Source organism: Oryzias melastigma, linkage group LG9, assembly GCF_002922805.2.
Source record: "Oryzias melastigma strain HK-1 linkage group LG9, ASM292280v2, whole genome shotgun sequence".
Taxonomy (NCBI): domain Eukaryota; kingdom Metazoa; phylum Chordata; class Actinopteri; order Beloniformes; family Adrianichthyidae; genus Oryzias; species Oryzias melastigma.
In genome coordinates, this window is record NC_050520.1 from 4,411,093 (window position 1) to 4,427,201 (window position 16,109).

Below are 16,109 nucleotides of genomic sequence, written 5' to 3' on the forward strand. Positions count from 1 at the left end.
GACACAAAACAAAAACCTCATTGTATTATTAGCTTTAAATAAATCAATAATATTGATCACTCCAATAAAAATGGTGTTTTCAACATGTTCTTAGCGCATTTTTCTCGTGATGGAGAAAAATAGATAAAGAAAACTAAGATCAAAACTGTGTTTCTAAGTATTTCCAGATGTGGTACCAGATGGTCCTTGGGACACGTCCAGTACCGGTACCCTAACCTTAACTGGTTCCTGTTCAGGTCTGGTGTCAGGTTAGGATATCGGTACGCTATGTGTCGTTGTACTGACCCGGTTCTGGTTCGTGACCTGTAGGTTGTGGACCCTTGATTTAATGGGAACAGCCAGTACGTCGAAAAACGACGACTTGTGGACACATAAAACATCGAAAAGGGACACGGAGGGGTCGCTAACCAAACGTCAATATGAGACGACTTGGGAGTGAGAATGGGTTGGACTGATTGATCCATATAATCATATCATATTGAACATCTTTGTTTTCCTGGTCTGAGCTGGAATCTGGATCAGAAATGTACGGCTGGATAGAAACAATATTGCTGCCAAGTTTGTTGCACCGATAATGAGAGGTTGAGGGCTGTAAGCTAGGGGGACAGCGTATGAACAGACAGGTAATGGTAATGGAGGGCGGGGTTGATCCAGGAAAACAGTTATACCCACAACTCAGAGGTGAATTTCTAATCAACTTCTGCCGCCTTGCAGAAGCTATGTCCTAGAAAACAACACATTTTGGTTTAAAAACTGCATTTATGATCATTTAAAGACTCCTGGACACACTTTAATAATAAATTCATTTCCTACTCAATGCTCAAAAAGCTTAAAAGTCAACATTTTCCATTCAAAACTTGCAATATCAAAATAAGACACATGAAATAATAATTCTGTTTCAGCTTCACAGAAGATTTCATTCTAACAATTCATGGAGAACTTCATCTTTTCTTCACCAACTTTGAAACTTTTAGTCACAGGTAAAAACTAGAAATCCTTCAGATGTTTCAGTTACCAGTTTATCTCCTTTAAATGCAAAGGACTTTATACAGTATAAACACGTGCACACACACTGTACGTGCACTTACATGTGCACATGGCAGCCTCCTAATTGAGTTAATAAATGTTGGCGTTCTGGCACAAAGTTCATGTGAAGTTCAGCTCTATCTGCTGGATAAGTGACTGATTAAATGAAATTACACATTTTAAGAGATATGTCAAGTTTGAAAGTTGCTAAAAATTACAAAGAAAACCCTAAATCTTCATTATTTACAACCATCAATTCCAAACTTTAGTGTTTTTGGATGATTGGAGCCACAATACATCATAAGAGCTCCACATTCTGAGATTCTGTTTTTCTGACTGAAAAATGTGGATTTATGCTCAAAAATAAAATAGCTCGTGTTTAACAACATTTAAACCCTATATGTAATTATATTTTTTTTCTTTTTGCAGCTTAATGTGTTTATGTTATAGTCTCAGGGAAGACGGTTTTAATTTGTGAATCCCTTTTCATGTATAGATGATCTTTAGACTTTAGCAGAATACAGGACTAAAGGATAAAAAACACAGTGGAGCAACAATCTAAACACTGAAAGTTCGGCTTTTTAAATTTAGAATAGAGCAAAGTTTGACTAAAACAAAGTTGAGTGAACGTCAAATTTCCTCATCGAGGTTCGTCCATCAGCAGCAGGTAAAAGCAGCCTCACCTGGTTTGGTTCAGACTTCAGGTTTTACCGGCTGATTATTTTCTGCAGATCTCAGTTCTTCTGAGTTTGTGGACAACCAATGATCTCACAGGTCCATGTAGTGTTTTACTAAAACATCAAATGTTAAGTTAGGACAGCATTATAAAGAACACACAACTCTGTCTGTTTTAAAAAAGCATTAATGTTCTGTCAACCGTTCTTTTCCAAATAAGAACTACCTCCCAAAGAGTGGCGTGAGGTGACGCCATAATTCCTCTGTGGAGAAGTTCCTTCAATTTACCGGTCGATCTTCGTTCCAGCTCTCACTTATAGTCAGGAGTTTGTGTTGTGAAGGAGTTTAGCGATGGCCACACCTACTAAAGGCAGATATATCATATGTGCATCCAACTTTGAAGAAGTTTGGATTATTTTCGTGGGAGAAACACAGACACGGATTTTGTCTGGGATGACGTCATGACGCAAACAGCAGCAGCACGCAGCGGCAGGCGGAGCTTCAGGATTCAAGCCGTTTTACTTCCGTGTAGGAACAAACTCACGAACTATAACAAATATTTCATAAATAATTTGTTTTTTAGTGGTCCAAAAGTAATATATGTTCATATATATGGATATAGTTCACTCTGAAAGGCTTAAGAAAATATTGATAGGCTCCCTTTAAGTCAATGTACAGACCCGACCTGAGTCCTGAGGTGCAATTCAGCAGGCAGACGCAACATGTCAAGACTTAAAAAAATTAGATGTTTAGCGAGGTTGACTGTGCATCAACCAATCAGAGACTCAGCTTTGAGCATGTGACGTTTTCAATGGCTGATCATCAAAAATCCAAAATGGCTTCTCAATGCGAGAGCTTTCGTCTTGAGCTTTCATCCATTTTGTTAACTCGCCGAGGGGGCGGGATTTCCAGAAACTGTCTTAGCTACTATTGGGCGAGACAGGATTTATCCTGAATAGGTCGCCAGTCACAGAGCTGGAGCGATCCAGCCTGTTGCCCTGTGGACAGTGAACAGGTAGCTAGGCCCACAAGCGGTTGGTTTTTCTTATTTTCATTTAGACAATAATACAAAGATCCTCCAGTTTCATTTTTATTTGTTCCCTCTCGGGTTAATGCTCAAACTGGGCAAAAGACAGACAGAAGTAATGTTCAAAAACAGCCATTAGGAGTGAAGTTCACCACACCAGGAGAGACTCAAAACTCTCAAAAACTCAAAACATATAAAACCAAAGCTCCTCGTTCAACATCATCCACGTTTTCCATGATGTGGCAACTTATGACATTCAGAAAAACGTTGGCGTTTGCTCCTCCCACACGTGGCCGGGGCGTCAAGGACATTCTAGGACAGTCGCCAAGCAGTAAATTCAATGCACGGCGAAAGAGAGGTGGCCAATACAAATTTGATGCGCTAATTGCTTGTGGTGTGAATGCAGCTAAAGTCTGATCTGTGCTACTGTCACAAACAGGCAGACGGCTGGATCCAAGTGCAGCCGGTTTATTTGGCACAGACAGGACAACAGGCGTGAAGCACAGTGAAAGTCCACAAAGGGTCAGGCAGGCAGGGGTCAAACACAAGCATGAGGGCATCAGAGAACAACCAGAGTGGTCAGAGTCCAGGCGAGGGTCGGGGCAGGCGGCAGACGAAGCAGAAGACCAGGTCAGGATGAGAACGCTCAGCGATGCAGGCAGAGCGGCACAAACAAGACTTCGCACTGAGCAGGGCTGTAAATACTGTTGGAGTTACTACTGTTTGGGACCAGCTGTGGGGCTCCTGAGAGTGACAGCAGGGGCTGATGGGAAGTGAAGTGTAGCAAACCAGAAAGTGTTAGAACTCTGCAGATAGTTCCTGCTGAAGGCCAGACAGGGGACTGATTCATGTCAGCTATTATGTCTTTTAAACTAATAATTCTGTTTTGTAATATATACATTTTTATTAATAGGTATTTGAGTATCTTATAATTGTACATCTTTTTATTGACATCTTAAATCAGGAGTGTCAAACTCAATCACACGATGGGCCAAAATCCAAAACACACTTTAGGTCGCGGGATGAACAGGATAAACATTTACTGAACACTCTAAAACAGGGCTGCCCATTCCTGGTCCTCGAGAGCTACCACCCTGCCCGTTTTCAGATCTCCAAGCCCTGCTAGCTGCTGATTAGCTCAGTCAGATGTCTTCACATTCTGAATGAATGAACACACCTGGTCCAGGTAATCAGCAGCAAGCAGTGCAAGGAGATCTGGAAAACAGGTAGGATGGTAGCTCTCGAGGACCAGGAATGGGCACCCCTGTTCTAAAACTACATTTTTAAAACTTTAAACCGTAACTTTTTAACATAGGCATGAATAAGATATAACATTATCTGCAATATGTAGTTGAAAAAATTAGTTAAATTTCAAAATAGCCTAAAAAACTGAAAAAAGCCTAAATTAGCCAAATTAGCTAGCATGTAGCTGAAATATTAGCTAAACACCAAAATACCCTAAAAAATCTTAGTGAATGCCAAAATAGTCCAAAAAGCTAACATATGACCAATTTTAAAACCGTAACTTTTAACATAATTATGAATAATAACAAGGCAGAAATATTATTCCTGAATAAAAAACCTTAAACCTTAAATAATTTTCAATATTTTACTCTCCATAAAAACATAATTAACATAATTATGAACTAGATATACTGCATTACCTGTGATAAAGCTAGTGTGAATGCTATAAGATGAATTTGGCCGCTGAAGGTGCTGAAATTGAGAGCTAAAAACGCTGAAGCTGAAAATGCTGAAGCTGATAGCTGGAGGGCCGGATAGAATTACACGGGGGGCCAGATCCGGCCCCCAGGCCTCGACTTTGCCATGTGTCTTAAATTGTTTCTAGATTTGTAAAGAGACAATTTTAACATCTGTCCAGGGACAACAGATGAAAATCAGCCACTGGGTTTATCCTGGCTACAAAGATGTTTTTATGTACAGCCCCTGAAAAATAACTAAAGTTGAAGTTTAAGTTCATTAAATGACCAGTATTTTAAAAATCGGTGATAAAATTAACTGTTGGTCGTTGTGAGGATCTGAAAACAGGAGTTCTGTGGTCCTCGCTCTAAATGAACATTTTGGCAGCAGCTTTTTAGAATTTCTGTAGCTTCCTAACAGTCTGTTTTAGGACAGGAAACACGGACCTTTTACGAGTCATTTTCTTGGTCCGTGCAGTCCTAACCTCTAACCCATTGGAGTGTTTTCTGATGCATCATTTGGAACAAAGAGGAGCATGTCAGAGTTCAGCTTCTGATGGTTAATAATTACCGGTGACAGCTGTTAAAAAGCCTCTGCAGGCTCTCCTGCCAACATCTCGCCACCATGGAGCTGCGTCTCGTCCTGCTGCTTCTCTGCATGACGTCCAGCGCTTCTGGAGGAAACATCTTGGTGTGGTACACTGAAGCCAGCCACTGGATAAACATGAAGCCGCTCCTGGAGACGCTGGTTGAGCGAGGACACAACGTGACCGTCCTGATCCCGAGCTCATCCATGTTCATGAGCAGCAAGGAGCCGTCACGCTTCCACTACCTACCGTTCAACGTCTCCGTTTCACTCGAGGTCTTGGAGAACTTCCTCCAGGACTTTCTACACTTCACCATTTACGAGATGGATTACATGAACTCCTTCCAGATCTACCAGAAGTTTATTCATCTTTTGAAGTTCAACATCGAGATGTCCCTCAAACTGTTAGACGGCGTGGTGAAATCACAGAGCATAATGAAGACGCTGAAGGAGGGAAACTTTGACCTTCTCCTGTCTGACCCCATCTATCCGGGCAGTGACTTGGTCGCTGACATTCTAGGACTTCCTGTGGTCTTTTCCTTACGTTTCAGTTTGGTCAATAACTGGGAAAGATACTGCGGCCAGCTTCCCGCTCCCCCCTCCTTCGTACCCGCCAGTATGAGCAAACTGACGGACAAGATGGACTTCTCCGACAGAGTGTGGAACTTCCTCTTCTATGCTTTGAATGATGTCGTCCAAGAACAATATTTCTGGGCCCGGATAGATAAATATTACTCTGAGGTCAGAGGTAAGCACCAACACACCACCTGAAGACTTTCTCAGTGGCTTCAGTAAAGTCATTCTTCTTGTGTTTTTAGGGGGAGGGGCCAATCTGCAATGCAACCTTATGGCTCTGTAGCCCCTCCCCTCTTGGTCTCATTGGGACATTAGACTATAGCGTCTCCTGGTGGGAGGGCGTTTTTACATTACTGCCTCACGGTGCCCCGCCCACCATTTTTAACCCCTTACTTGTCATCTCGTCCAGCAGCTGAGCAAACAGATCCGAGCTGAAGGCCTCTTGTGTTGGACGGATTTTGTTGTTACAAAAGGAGGTTGTGTAGCTTCAGACACGCCAGGTGTTTAAATGTCCCGGCGGACGGGACTTTTGAGGAGAAACGCAGAGTTTCTGCGATCTTTTGACAACGCCGGTGGTCATTGTTGTGGTAAACTCGTGGTCGGTCCCGTCCCAAAATAAAAGGACGATTGATTTCCTCATTGTTGGATTTTAATAGCAGACAGCTCCGTTAGGCTCCACCCCCCACCGTGAGCTCGCTGCCATTTATTACAGCCGTCAGATTAAAGTTTGTCTTACACCTTATTTATTAAAAAAAAGATCCATTTTGTCCAAAAACTATAAATAAATGTCATATTCTTTCTTTAATTCAATAACATTTACGGAATCTAAAAAAACAAAAGTTAAAGTTCATTTTAGACGGAGTTCTATCACGTTGATCTCACAGCGGGACCTCGAGGCCGTCCGTCTGTTCCAGGCGGTTCAAGAAGTGTTGGAACTTTTTTATTTTTAACTTTCTTTTTTGCCATTTTCTTTTTTATCATTGCAATGCTTTATCTTCCCGCTAGTGCTGCCAGAAACGATTATTTTAATAGTCGACTAATCTCAGATTATTTTTTTCAGATTACTCGACCAATCGGGTCATGAACAAAGTGGATGTAAAACACAAATCTGAACCATCATTAGCCTTAAACTAACTATAAACTAGATCTATAGCATTACTTGTGATAATGCTAGACAATAATGCTAAATTTGGACGAAGATGCTTGTGCTGATAGTTGAAGATGCTGAAATTGATAGCCAAAAACACTGAAGTTGATAGCGGAAGTCGCTGAAGCTAATAGCTGAAAACGCTGAAGATGATATCTAGCTAGATTATTAGTTAAATGTTAAATTAGCCTAAACAGTTAGCATGTAGCTGAAATTTTAGCTACACTCATAAATAGCCTAGAAAAACCCTAATAAATGTCAAAATAGTCCAAAAAGCTAGCAGAATCCCCATGTAGCTTTAAACTTTACAGCACTCTGACTCCATATAATATAAAATAACAACTAATCAACTTTTAAATTAGAGGTTAATTATTTTCATAGTGGATTTTCATCGTGGCGACCCTACTTCCCACTTTTTATTTTTTATATCTCTTTGAAAAGTGTCTCCGCATTCTAGCTTGACAGAATCTTCCATTGCTGTAGAAGTTCTTGGAGAGGAAACACTGGATCACTTTGAAGCCTTTTGAGCGATTTGGGTTTATATGACACCAATAATAGTTGTGGAGATCATTTTCAGACAAGTGTTCAGCCAGGCAGTGGCCCACTGTTGCTTAATTATAAGTCCACCTCTGGAATAAGAAGTTAAATGTTTCTTGCAGGTTGTTTGGCACTTATGCTTTACTTTGTAACATAATTTAACAATAATTCCAGTAGGCATCAATAAGACATTTAAATTCCTGTCCACCTTACCCATTTGTTGTGTTACAGGAACCCCCACCAACGCCTGCCAGATGATGGGCAGAGCAGACATCTGGTTGATGAGAACATACTGGGACTTTGAGTTCCCTCGTCCGTTTCTCCCCAACTTCAAGTTTGTTGGTGGGATCCACTGCCGACCTGCCAAACCTTTACCAAAGGTGAGCTGTTCCCATGTCTTCTGAATCAAGAAAATGCTGAATTAAAGATGGGAACATTTGGATTATTCTCCTGCAGGACATGGAAGAATTTGTCCAGAGTTCTGGAGACGCCGGCATTGTGGTCTTCACGTTGGGATCCATGATCAAGAACATCACGGCATCGAAGGCGAACATGATCGCTTCAGCCCTCGCTCAGATTCCTCAGAAGGTACGGAGAACTCACAGCATGCTGTTGATATTTAGACAAAGAAAAATGGGGGAAAAGTAAAACTCAAAAGCAAAGGATTCTTCACGACTTCTAAGTGCTTAAAGAAACAGTTTCTGTCTGTAGGTTGTGTGGAGATACAGCGGCAAGAAACCAGAAACTTTGGGTCCCAACACCAAACTCTTTGACTGGATTCCTCAGAATGATCTACTGGGTCAGTAAAGCAGAGCGATTATTTTTCAAGATTCATTTCAAGTTTTCAGTATTTTTTTTTTTCAAATTTGCTGTTTTTTTTGAATATTCAGAAGTTTTTATTTTTTTCGTTCAGTTGGAATGTCTATTTTTCAAGTATTTATTGTGTTTTTTCATTCTCTTTAAGCTGATCCTGATTTGACCCCATAGTCATCCCACATCGCTTTTAAAACTGCCACAAGAACCATTTACTTCATTTCTGCTTTTAAACATGTTTAACATCACATTAGAAGTTCCACAAAAGCATCAGAACTCATGCAGAGCCAGAGATGCAGCCGGTCTACACGGCCGCCATGACAACTGACCGTTTGTACGATGACGTCACACACAGTGGCGGCGGGCCGTCAGCGGGATACATTAATGGATGTAGACCAGTAAACTGAAGAACTGAACGCTGTTTGACACAATTTTGCATAAATAATAAAAGTTAACCGTAACAATTTCAAAAGAAAAAAGTAAAACATTTATTTTATTGTATTTTTTCCTCTCGGATCGTTCTCAAATCAAAATACAAATGTTTGATATCCTCCAATGTTGGAATTTTTATTGAAAATATCCTTTCATTTGAGCAAACTGATGTTATTTACACGTATTTTAAGTGCGATGAGCACAAAAGCTGATAGAAATTCATGTTGTTCACATTTAAAACCCTCATCAAAGACGCATCGCTGCATGTCTGCACGGATTTTAATCTCTTCCCAGGAAACATTTACTTGTTGTTCTACGGGATATTTTAGGGGATAACAGGAATGGTTTGATTCAGTGAAAATGTTCAGAGCACATAGATTTATATTCCAACGGCTAAATTTAATAAATGTCTCAAATAATTGCATTTTTATTTGTACAAATTAATGGCTTTCAAAATAAAACACCAAAAGTGGATTCACATATTTGGGAGCTCCTCACGATTCAGCATCCAGGAGGAAATGGAAGTTTAAACTAAACAGATTCCTGCTTAAAAACCTCAACAGGTCATCCAAAGACCAGAGCGTTCATCACCCACGGTGGCACCAACGGCATCTATGAGGCCATCTACCACGGCGTCCCTATGGTGGGCATCCCCATGTTCGGCGACCAGCCCGACAACATGAACCACATGAAGGCCAAAGGAGCCGCGGAGATCCTCAACCTGAACTTCATGACCACCGAGGAGCTCAGAGACACCATCAACACGGTGGTCACCGATAAATCGTAAGCGCTGCGTCACATTTGGAAACCTTTTCTGTCTCGGTTCAAACAGAATGAGACCTCATTCCTTCCTTCCCAGCTACAAAGAAAACGCCATGCGGCTGTCCGGGATCCATCACGACAGACCCATGAGCGCTCGGGACGAGGCCGTCTTCTGGATCGAGTTCACCATGAGAAACAAAGGAGCCAAACATCTACGGGTCCACTCCCACCAGCTCACCTGGTACCAGTACCACAGCCTGGACGTGCTGGCCGCCTTCCTCTGCTTAGACCTCCTCCTCGTCTTCATGCTCATCAGGACCTGCAGGTTCTGTCTCAGGAGATGCTGCAGCAGCAGAGCAGCAAAGACGAAGGCGGAGTGACAGAAAACTCCCCGTTCAATAACCAGATGGAGCTTGATTCTGTCATTCCTGCAGCAGGTTTGTCGTTTGCTGCACCTGAGGTCAAGCTGACAGACTGAAGCCTGATTGGCTGACGGAAGAGACACAAAAACACAAACCAGACTGATTTTATTCTTTGCTTTTAGGTGAAATATAATTGTCAACCCACCATTTCATAAGTTCACATTTGAAAGAAAAGACTGGCATCACAAAACAAGTGAATTAACTTAAAGCAAAACTCCATATTTCAGGATCAGAAACATTGACAGTCTTCATCTTTTCATTTTTCCGTCTTCTTTGACCCTCCACAGCATCAGCTCCATGCAGGCAGCTGCGTCTTCTGCAGTGTCGTGGCCACAAACTGGAGAGACGGCAAACAGTGTCTGAGTTTCACCTGTTCAGCTTCTCTAATGATTCTGAAGGACCAAATGTCTTTATTAAACTGAGACGTGAGGAATGGTGACCTTCCTCCTGCAGCTCCGCCCACAAACCCACCGCTTTCCTGGATGATCCTCCGCAGGTGTTCGGCCGTCAGCTGGTTGAGGCTGAGCTTGTGGGGGGGGCCCAGGCGGTGGGGGAAGACCACCGCCGTGTCCACGACCTTCCCGTGAAGCAGCTGAAGCACAACACAAACTCCACCGGTCAAACCCCAAACCAGGTTTCAGTTGGGTTTACAGGAGGAGCAGAAAAGCACCAGCTCTGTCACTTGCATTGCATCATGGGAGAAAAATATTCATGCAGTGTAAATGTGAGTTTTCATACTAATTATAGATGTTTAACTTAAATGTTTGACCATCTGAGTCAGCAGCTCCCTCAAACCAAAACTACCTAAAGAAAACAAACAAAGCCCACAAACGAAGACTACCAACCCCAAACTAAAATAACAAAACCCAGCAGGTCAAGACTGCTGAGGACAAAGAGGGGGAAATAGAATAAAAAATAAATAAAAGAAAAATAAATTAACATTTTTTAAAGTAAGGATTACTTGATTAGCATTTCTTTAATTTAGAAATTGATGTCTGAGGTTCACATAGATGATAAACTCTTTAGGTTTTTACATCCTGTTGACCTGAAGACGTCTCGTCTACCTCCAGAATGAACAGATTTTAAATGCAAAACAAAACTGATCTTTTATGAGTTAAAAGCTCATATTATCTTATGCAGCATAACATTGGTTATTAGCTGCACTGAGATGATCCTGTTTGGAACAGAGCAGCTTTTATTTTGAAAAAAAAAAGGTATCTGACCTTCAAATATTGAAAGAAAAAAAAAACATTTTGAAAGATGTTAGGTCCTTTTATAAAAAAAATAGATTTAACTGATATTCATTATTTAAAAAAAAGGTCATGAATACAAATCCAAATTTCCTAAAAGCTAAAGTAAGACTTTGAGGCTCCTTCTAGGTTTTGATCAGTAGAAAATGAGCCCAAATGTCTCTTACTGTTAAAGTTCACTGACCCCTGGTCTGAAGGAAGTGAATTTTTATGCCTAAAACCCGAAATTTGAGGAAAATAAAACCTTAAATGAGAATCAGTTCGTTTTGATAAGTTTCTTTTGCTAAAGTCCTTTTTTTTCTTTCCATTAAAACTGCTTTTATCAGGATAAAAACAAAGAGCCTGAAATGCAAAACTTAAAATTGTTCAAAGATGATTAAAAGTCAAAACTATTTCAATATTTGCATCATTTTTGTTACAAATCCCTCACTGAGTGTATTTTTCAGCTCAACACTAAAGTGAAGAAACATTTGATCCAAATGTCCGACAGACATGGTGGTCCGTGCCCGTCACCTTCAGCAGACAGAGGTCCGTCTCCAGGCCGTGTCCGATGAGAATGGTGTCTGCGGTGATGAACTGCAACAGCGTTTGCTGGACCTCCTTCAGTGAGGTGCTGGTTCCAGACACATCCTTCTCACTGATGCCTGAAAACCTGCACGAGCGCCACAACCGGTCAAAGCAACAACCATCAGCAAGCAGAGCGAGGGGCGGGGTACCTGGTGTTGTAGTCGATGACCTCGCTGTCGGGTTTGACGAAGGCGTCGTAGACGACTTGGAGATCAGAGCCGATCACGGTGACTCGCGACAGCTCCAGGCCGTGGACGGTGTAGCACTACGAAGACGAGATTTACTGAAGTTAGAGTATCAAAGTTTGATCAAATGATCCATCCGGGACCGTCGTGGGGGCAGGAGCCAAGCAAAGACTTCCCTCTCCCCGCTCACTTCCTCCAACTCTCACATTCTCATTGACTGTATAAGTAATAGCTGGACTGAGTAACCCCTCCCTTCTCCCGTTCCAAACAGGAAGTACCCGCTGGTTGCAAGAAGGTCGAAGTCCCATAGACTTCCATTGAGACAGAGTTATTTCTGTGATTTATTTATCAGAATAATCATTCTTGCTCTGATGCTTCCTTCAAATGAGAGTTCAAATCCACGGTTGTGTTCTGCCAAAAAACGAAAAATGGGACCCAATCATTGACATAAATAACAGATGGACAAAACAAGGCTGTGACATCATCGGCAGTAAATGCTTTACCACCGCGGTACGAATATCGCCCAATTTTGCCATTTTGGGACCAGACGACGTTGGTAAGCAGCGATTGGTTTAAGAATCTGTTGAACGTTTGAGATGGAGCCAATGGGAACCACTGAGGCATCTGATTGAGGCATCTGATCGGCCAGTTTATAAGTTGAGATAAAGAAATGATATCATGAAAAAATAGCATATAAAGAAAGAATGGTTATCCTGACAAACAGAACGACCGAGTAAAAACCGTTTATTTCTCAGTAGAATTCTCTGGGATTTTGGCTTTCGAGGACCAGCAGGTACTTCCTGTTTGGAATGCAAGTGGGGAGGGGATGATCAGTCCAGTTCTCTATATACAGTTTATGGACACAATGCTACCCTGCATGACACTAACAGATTGGAGGGGGAGGAGTTAAACAACCAAATGGTTCCAGTGTAGCCCTCACACCCCCACCCCAGGGGAGGGGTCAAATGCAGAAAACAAATCTACCAGTGAGTGATGACTAATGGGACTTTGTGAGGGAGAGGGCCCTGGTTTGAACCCCAGGGGGGGTTCTTTCTGCGTTTCAGGGACAAAAAAAAATGAAATAAAAAATCCACATAGGTTGACGGGGTCTCCAACTTTGACACTTAAAATATCCAGAATTCTACTTCCAGATTTGACCAATCGAGAGGTTTGGTTTTTAGAACTTCCTCGGTAAACGAGGAACTGCTGTAAAACATGGAAATCAGTGCTCCCTGTGCTGTGATGAAGTCAAACTGACTCTGCTGATGCATTTAGCAGCTATAAGCGAATAACCTGATCACACATGGAGATGCAGAAGGGAGCAGTAGTTACCATCTCACAGTCCAGAGAGTAAACTCCTGGACACGCTGCGTCCGAGGGCGTCCCTCCAGCCGTGGACACGAAGCCCTCCATGCTCAGGGAGTCGTGGACGTGCAGCTGCTCAAAGCCAGAAGCACATTGGTCGTGTTAACGTCTTTTCTGGAGGATTTGTGAAGCAGGTCTCCACTCTGAACCTCCACCTTAAACAGCTGACATGCTGGAGCTCCCATGACTCCCTGACAGCAGCTGTAGCGCGTCTCCACTCCACCTGGGACTGCAGAGCAGGAAAACGACGTCACTTTCAGAAAACATGTGGGATCCATCATGAAAACCACGTGAAGCTCCACGTCTGCAGGTGCAGCTCCCTCTGACCTCTGTTCTCCACTCCTTTGCCGTAGTGGTAGTTGCACTCCTCCTTGCGGACGTGTTTCCCTGATTGGCTGACGGAGTACGTGGATCCGCATCGACAGCAGATCCGTTTTAGGGCTGAAAACAAGCGGGACATCCCGCACAAAACTATCATATGGAACAACAACGATGAAACCATCAAGAATGAATCTTTAGTGAAAAAAGATGGACAGATAAAAGAATTAAACATGTTTCTGATCTCTGATGAGGATGGGAACCTTCCAGACTACGACAGGTTCTTCATAAAAATGTTTTCACGTTATAAGTGAAGAATTCAAGAGTGTAATGAAGGTTCTGCTCTCAGGATTGATTGTGTGAAAGCTTAGCAAGCATAAAATGAAATGATTTGAACCAGAAAGTCTTTAATAGATTAGCAACAAACCTTTAAATACATTCATGGACTATGTTTTCATCTTTTATAGTAAATAAAAAAAATGGAGTCTACCTAATTTTTTATATCTAGATTTTTTGGCTCTTTATTATCTTATTAGGTTGTTTATGCTAATTTGGAATATAATATTTTAGCAACTTGCTAACATTTTTGGATAATTTGTTCTACTGGGGTTTTTTAGGCTAATTTAGAGGTTAGCTTTTATTTTAGAAAAAGGCTAATGTTTGTGACTAATTTGGTTAATTGAGGAATTTTAGGTTATTTTGGAGTTTAGATACTATTTAAGTAGCAAGCTAGTTTTTTTTGCTAATTTGGCATCTACTGAGCATTTTTATGCCAATTGGAGTTTAGCTTCTATTTTAGCAACATGCTAACATTTCTTACTAATTTACTTCACTGAGAAATTTTAGGCTTTTTAAGAGTTTGGTTAATATTTAAGCAAAAAGCTAGCTTTCCTTGGCTAAATCTACCAAGATTTTTTGGGGGCCAATTTAAAGTTTAGCTCATATTTAAGCAATACAATATTTTTTTGCAGAATTGGCATGTCTTAGGGATTTTTAAGCAATTTTACTACAACCTTTTCAAAAATGTAGGTCAACTTCAGCGCTCTTTCATAGTACTTTAATGGAATTTCCAGTCTTTATCAAATTTAACATTTTGCAAATAGCTTTTGCATTTTCAGTAAATCCCTTCTGCAGTTAAAGTAAATTGTGTCCCTATTTTTAGCAACAAGCTTCAGCATCTTCAGTGACTTCTTTCAGAAAGAGCATTCACACTAACGTTATTGCAGGTAATTCCACTTTTCTAGTTGATTTTCTTTTTTGAAAGAAGACATTAGTTATTGATTGCTTACAGCTGTGATTTGTACATTTGTATGATGTTCAATAAAGTTCTTATAAAAAAACAAATCAAAAGACACCAAACAGGAAATCTGAAGGCTAAATCTGCCCTCTAGTGGTGAAACAGCAGAACAGCAGTCTGGAGAGAATCTTCACTCACGATCCGGATTCGTTTTCTTCTCGTTGAACAGAACCGCACATCCGGGTTTCTCTGGGTGCTGGACGGGATAGTTATTCTCGATCATCCTTTCATCGCTCAGGACGTAATCCTTCAGACTATTATAGATCGGCGAGTCGTCTGCTGAAAGACGAGAACATGAAGAGAGGAGAGGAACCTGAGGAGTGAGGAGTTCATCTCCGTGACTTCCACCTTTTCCTCTGCAGCTCATGAGGCTGAGCGGGATGTTCCCTTTAGATCTCCGACTGCTGACGTCCTTCTCACCTGGAGGACAGAAACCCAACAGTCATCCACCTTCTTCAGATGAGGATTTGGAGGATTTGGAGTCTCACTCTTGGAGGCGGCGGCGCTCTGGTTCTTCAGCCTCTTCAGGGCGTTCACGGCGACGCTCAGGTACTTGAGTTTGTTGGCGCTGCGGTTAAAGACGCTCTTCTCTTCGCTCAGGGCCTGTTCACACCAGGAGAAGTTCAGGTGCTGGTCAGAGCGGCGCTCTGCAGACGCCGCCGGCTCACCTTCTGAAAGGCTTCGTTCACGTCGTGAGTGGACTTGAGGAACTCCTCCGTGAACATGTTGACGTAGCGCTGGCGGACGTTGTGCGGGACTTTCTCTTTGGACGCTTCGCTTTGCTGCTTCAGTTTACGCTTAGAGGGCTGAAAAGAAACCGATCTGAGAGCTCTACGGGACGCAGACGTACAGGTGAGTCTGTTTCTACCTTTGAGGTCGTCTGAGGAGCTGCAGAGGGCAGAGACGCAGCGGCGAGCGCGGGCCGGCGCGCCGGAGGAACCACGACCGCGGCGGGCGCTGCCGAGCGGCTCCTCGCCACGGGGATCACAGCAGCGGGATGGTTCGTCTGCGGATGAACCTGAGCGACTGGAGTGAGAACGGAGGGAAGCGGGGTGGAGGTGGAGGCAACAGGAAGAGGAAAAGCCCTCTGAGGGAGGATCAGGTGCAGGTTGTTCCCCACTTCGATCACTGCCGTCCCGACGGGAATATAGTTCATATAAGCTGGAAAGAAAATGAGATCTTAATGATCTTAAAGATCTCAACCACAGACACAATATTTTTCTTAAAAAAAAAAAAAACAGTCATTTATATCATTTTCTGATTCTGTGGGAAGTTTTATTTTGGAAAGACCCAAATCTGTCCCTTCACCTTTTCTTAACACGTTAAGTCGCTCGATCATGTTTTAAAAAAATCTGATGCCATTTTAAAGACCCACTTCAATAAAAAACAAAATGTTTTTAATTTACAGTGGTGGACAAAAGTGT

At 42.1% G+C, this 16,109-nt stretch overlaps 2 protein-coding genes across 9 annotated transcripts in view; one reads left to right on the forward strand and one right to left on the reverse strand.

The window, feature by feature from the left end:
- LOC112148014 (UDP-glucuronosyltransferase 2A1) overlaps positions 1-10,468 on the forward strand; it is a 14,568-nt gene extending 4,100 nt beyond the window's left edge. Inside the window, exons 2-7 of one of the 3 annotated variants that reach the window (XM_036213397.1) lie at positions 5,291-5,762; positions 7,506-7,654; positions 7,731-7,862; positions 7,986-8,073; positions 9,083-9,302; positions 9,379-10,468. In XM_036213397.1, coding sequence (XP_036069290.1) covers positions 5,291-5,762; positions 7,506-7,654; positions 7,731-7,862; positions 7,986-8,073; positions 9,083-9,302; positions 9,379-9,661 — 1,344 coding nt within the window. In that variant the 3' untranslated portion in view covers positions 9,662-10,468. Of the gene's footprint in view, positions 1-5,026; positions 5,763-7,505; positions 7,655-7,730; positions 7,863-7,985; positions 8,074-9,082; positions 9,303-9,378 lie in introns of those variants that run through there. The other 2 variants (XM_024274784.2, XM_036213398.1) reach the window with 2 other exon arrangements.
- Positions 9,794-16,109, reverse strand: part of LOC112148011 (RNA exonuclease 1 homolog) — a 10,225-nt gene continuing 3,909 nt past the window's right edge. For 4 of the 6 annotated variants that reach the window (XM_024274780.2, XM_024274779.2, XM_024274778.2 and 1 more), the window contains exons 5-15: positions 15,554-15,846; positions 15,354-15,491; positions 15,174-15,288; positions 15,034-15,105; positions 14,824-14,964; positions 13,398-13,511; positions 13,226-13,299; positions 13,038-13,142; positions 11,670-11,785; positions 11,467-11,605; positions 9,794-10,295 (exon numbers count right to left, since the gene is read on the reverse strand). In XM_024274780.2, the coding sequence (XP_024130548.1) occupies positions 9,993-10,295; positions 11,467-11,605; positions 11,670-11,785; positions 13,038-13,142; positions 13,226-13,299; positions 13,398-13,511; positions 14,824-14,964; positions 15,034-15,105; positions 15,174-15,288; positions 15,354-15,491; positions 15,554-15,846 (1,610 nt within the window). In that variant the 3' untranslated portion in view covers positions 9,794-9,992. The remainder of the gene's footprint in view (positions 10,296-11,466; positions 11,606-11,669; positions 11,786-13,037; positions 13,143-13,225; positions 13,300-13,397; positions 13,512-14,823; positions 14,965-15,033; positions 15,106-15,173; positions 15,289-15,353; positions 15,492-15,553; positions 15,847-16,109) is intronic. The other 2 variants (XM_024274781.2, XM_024274777.2) reach the window with 2 other exon arrangements.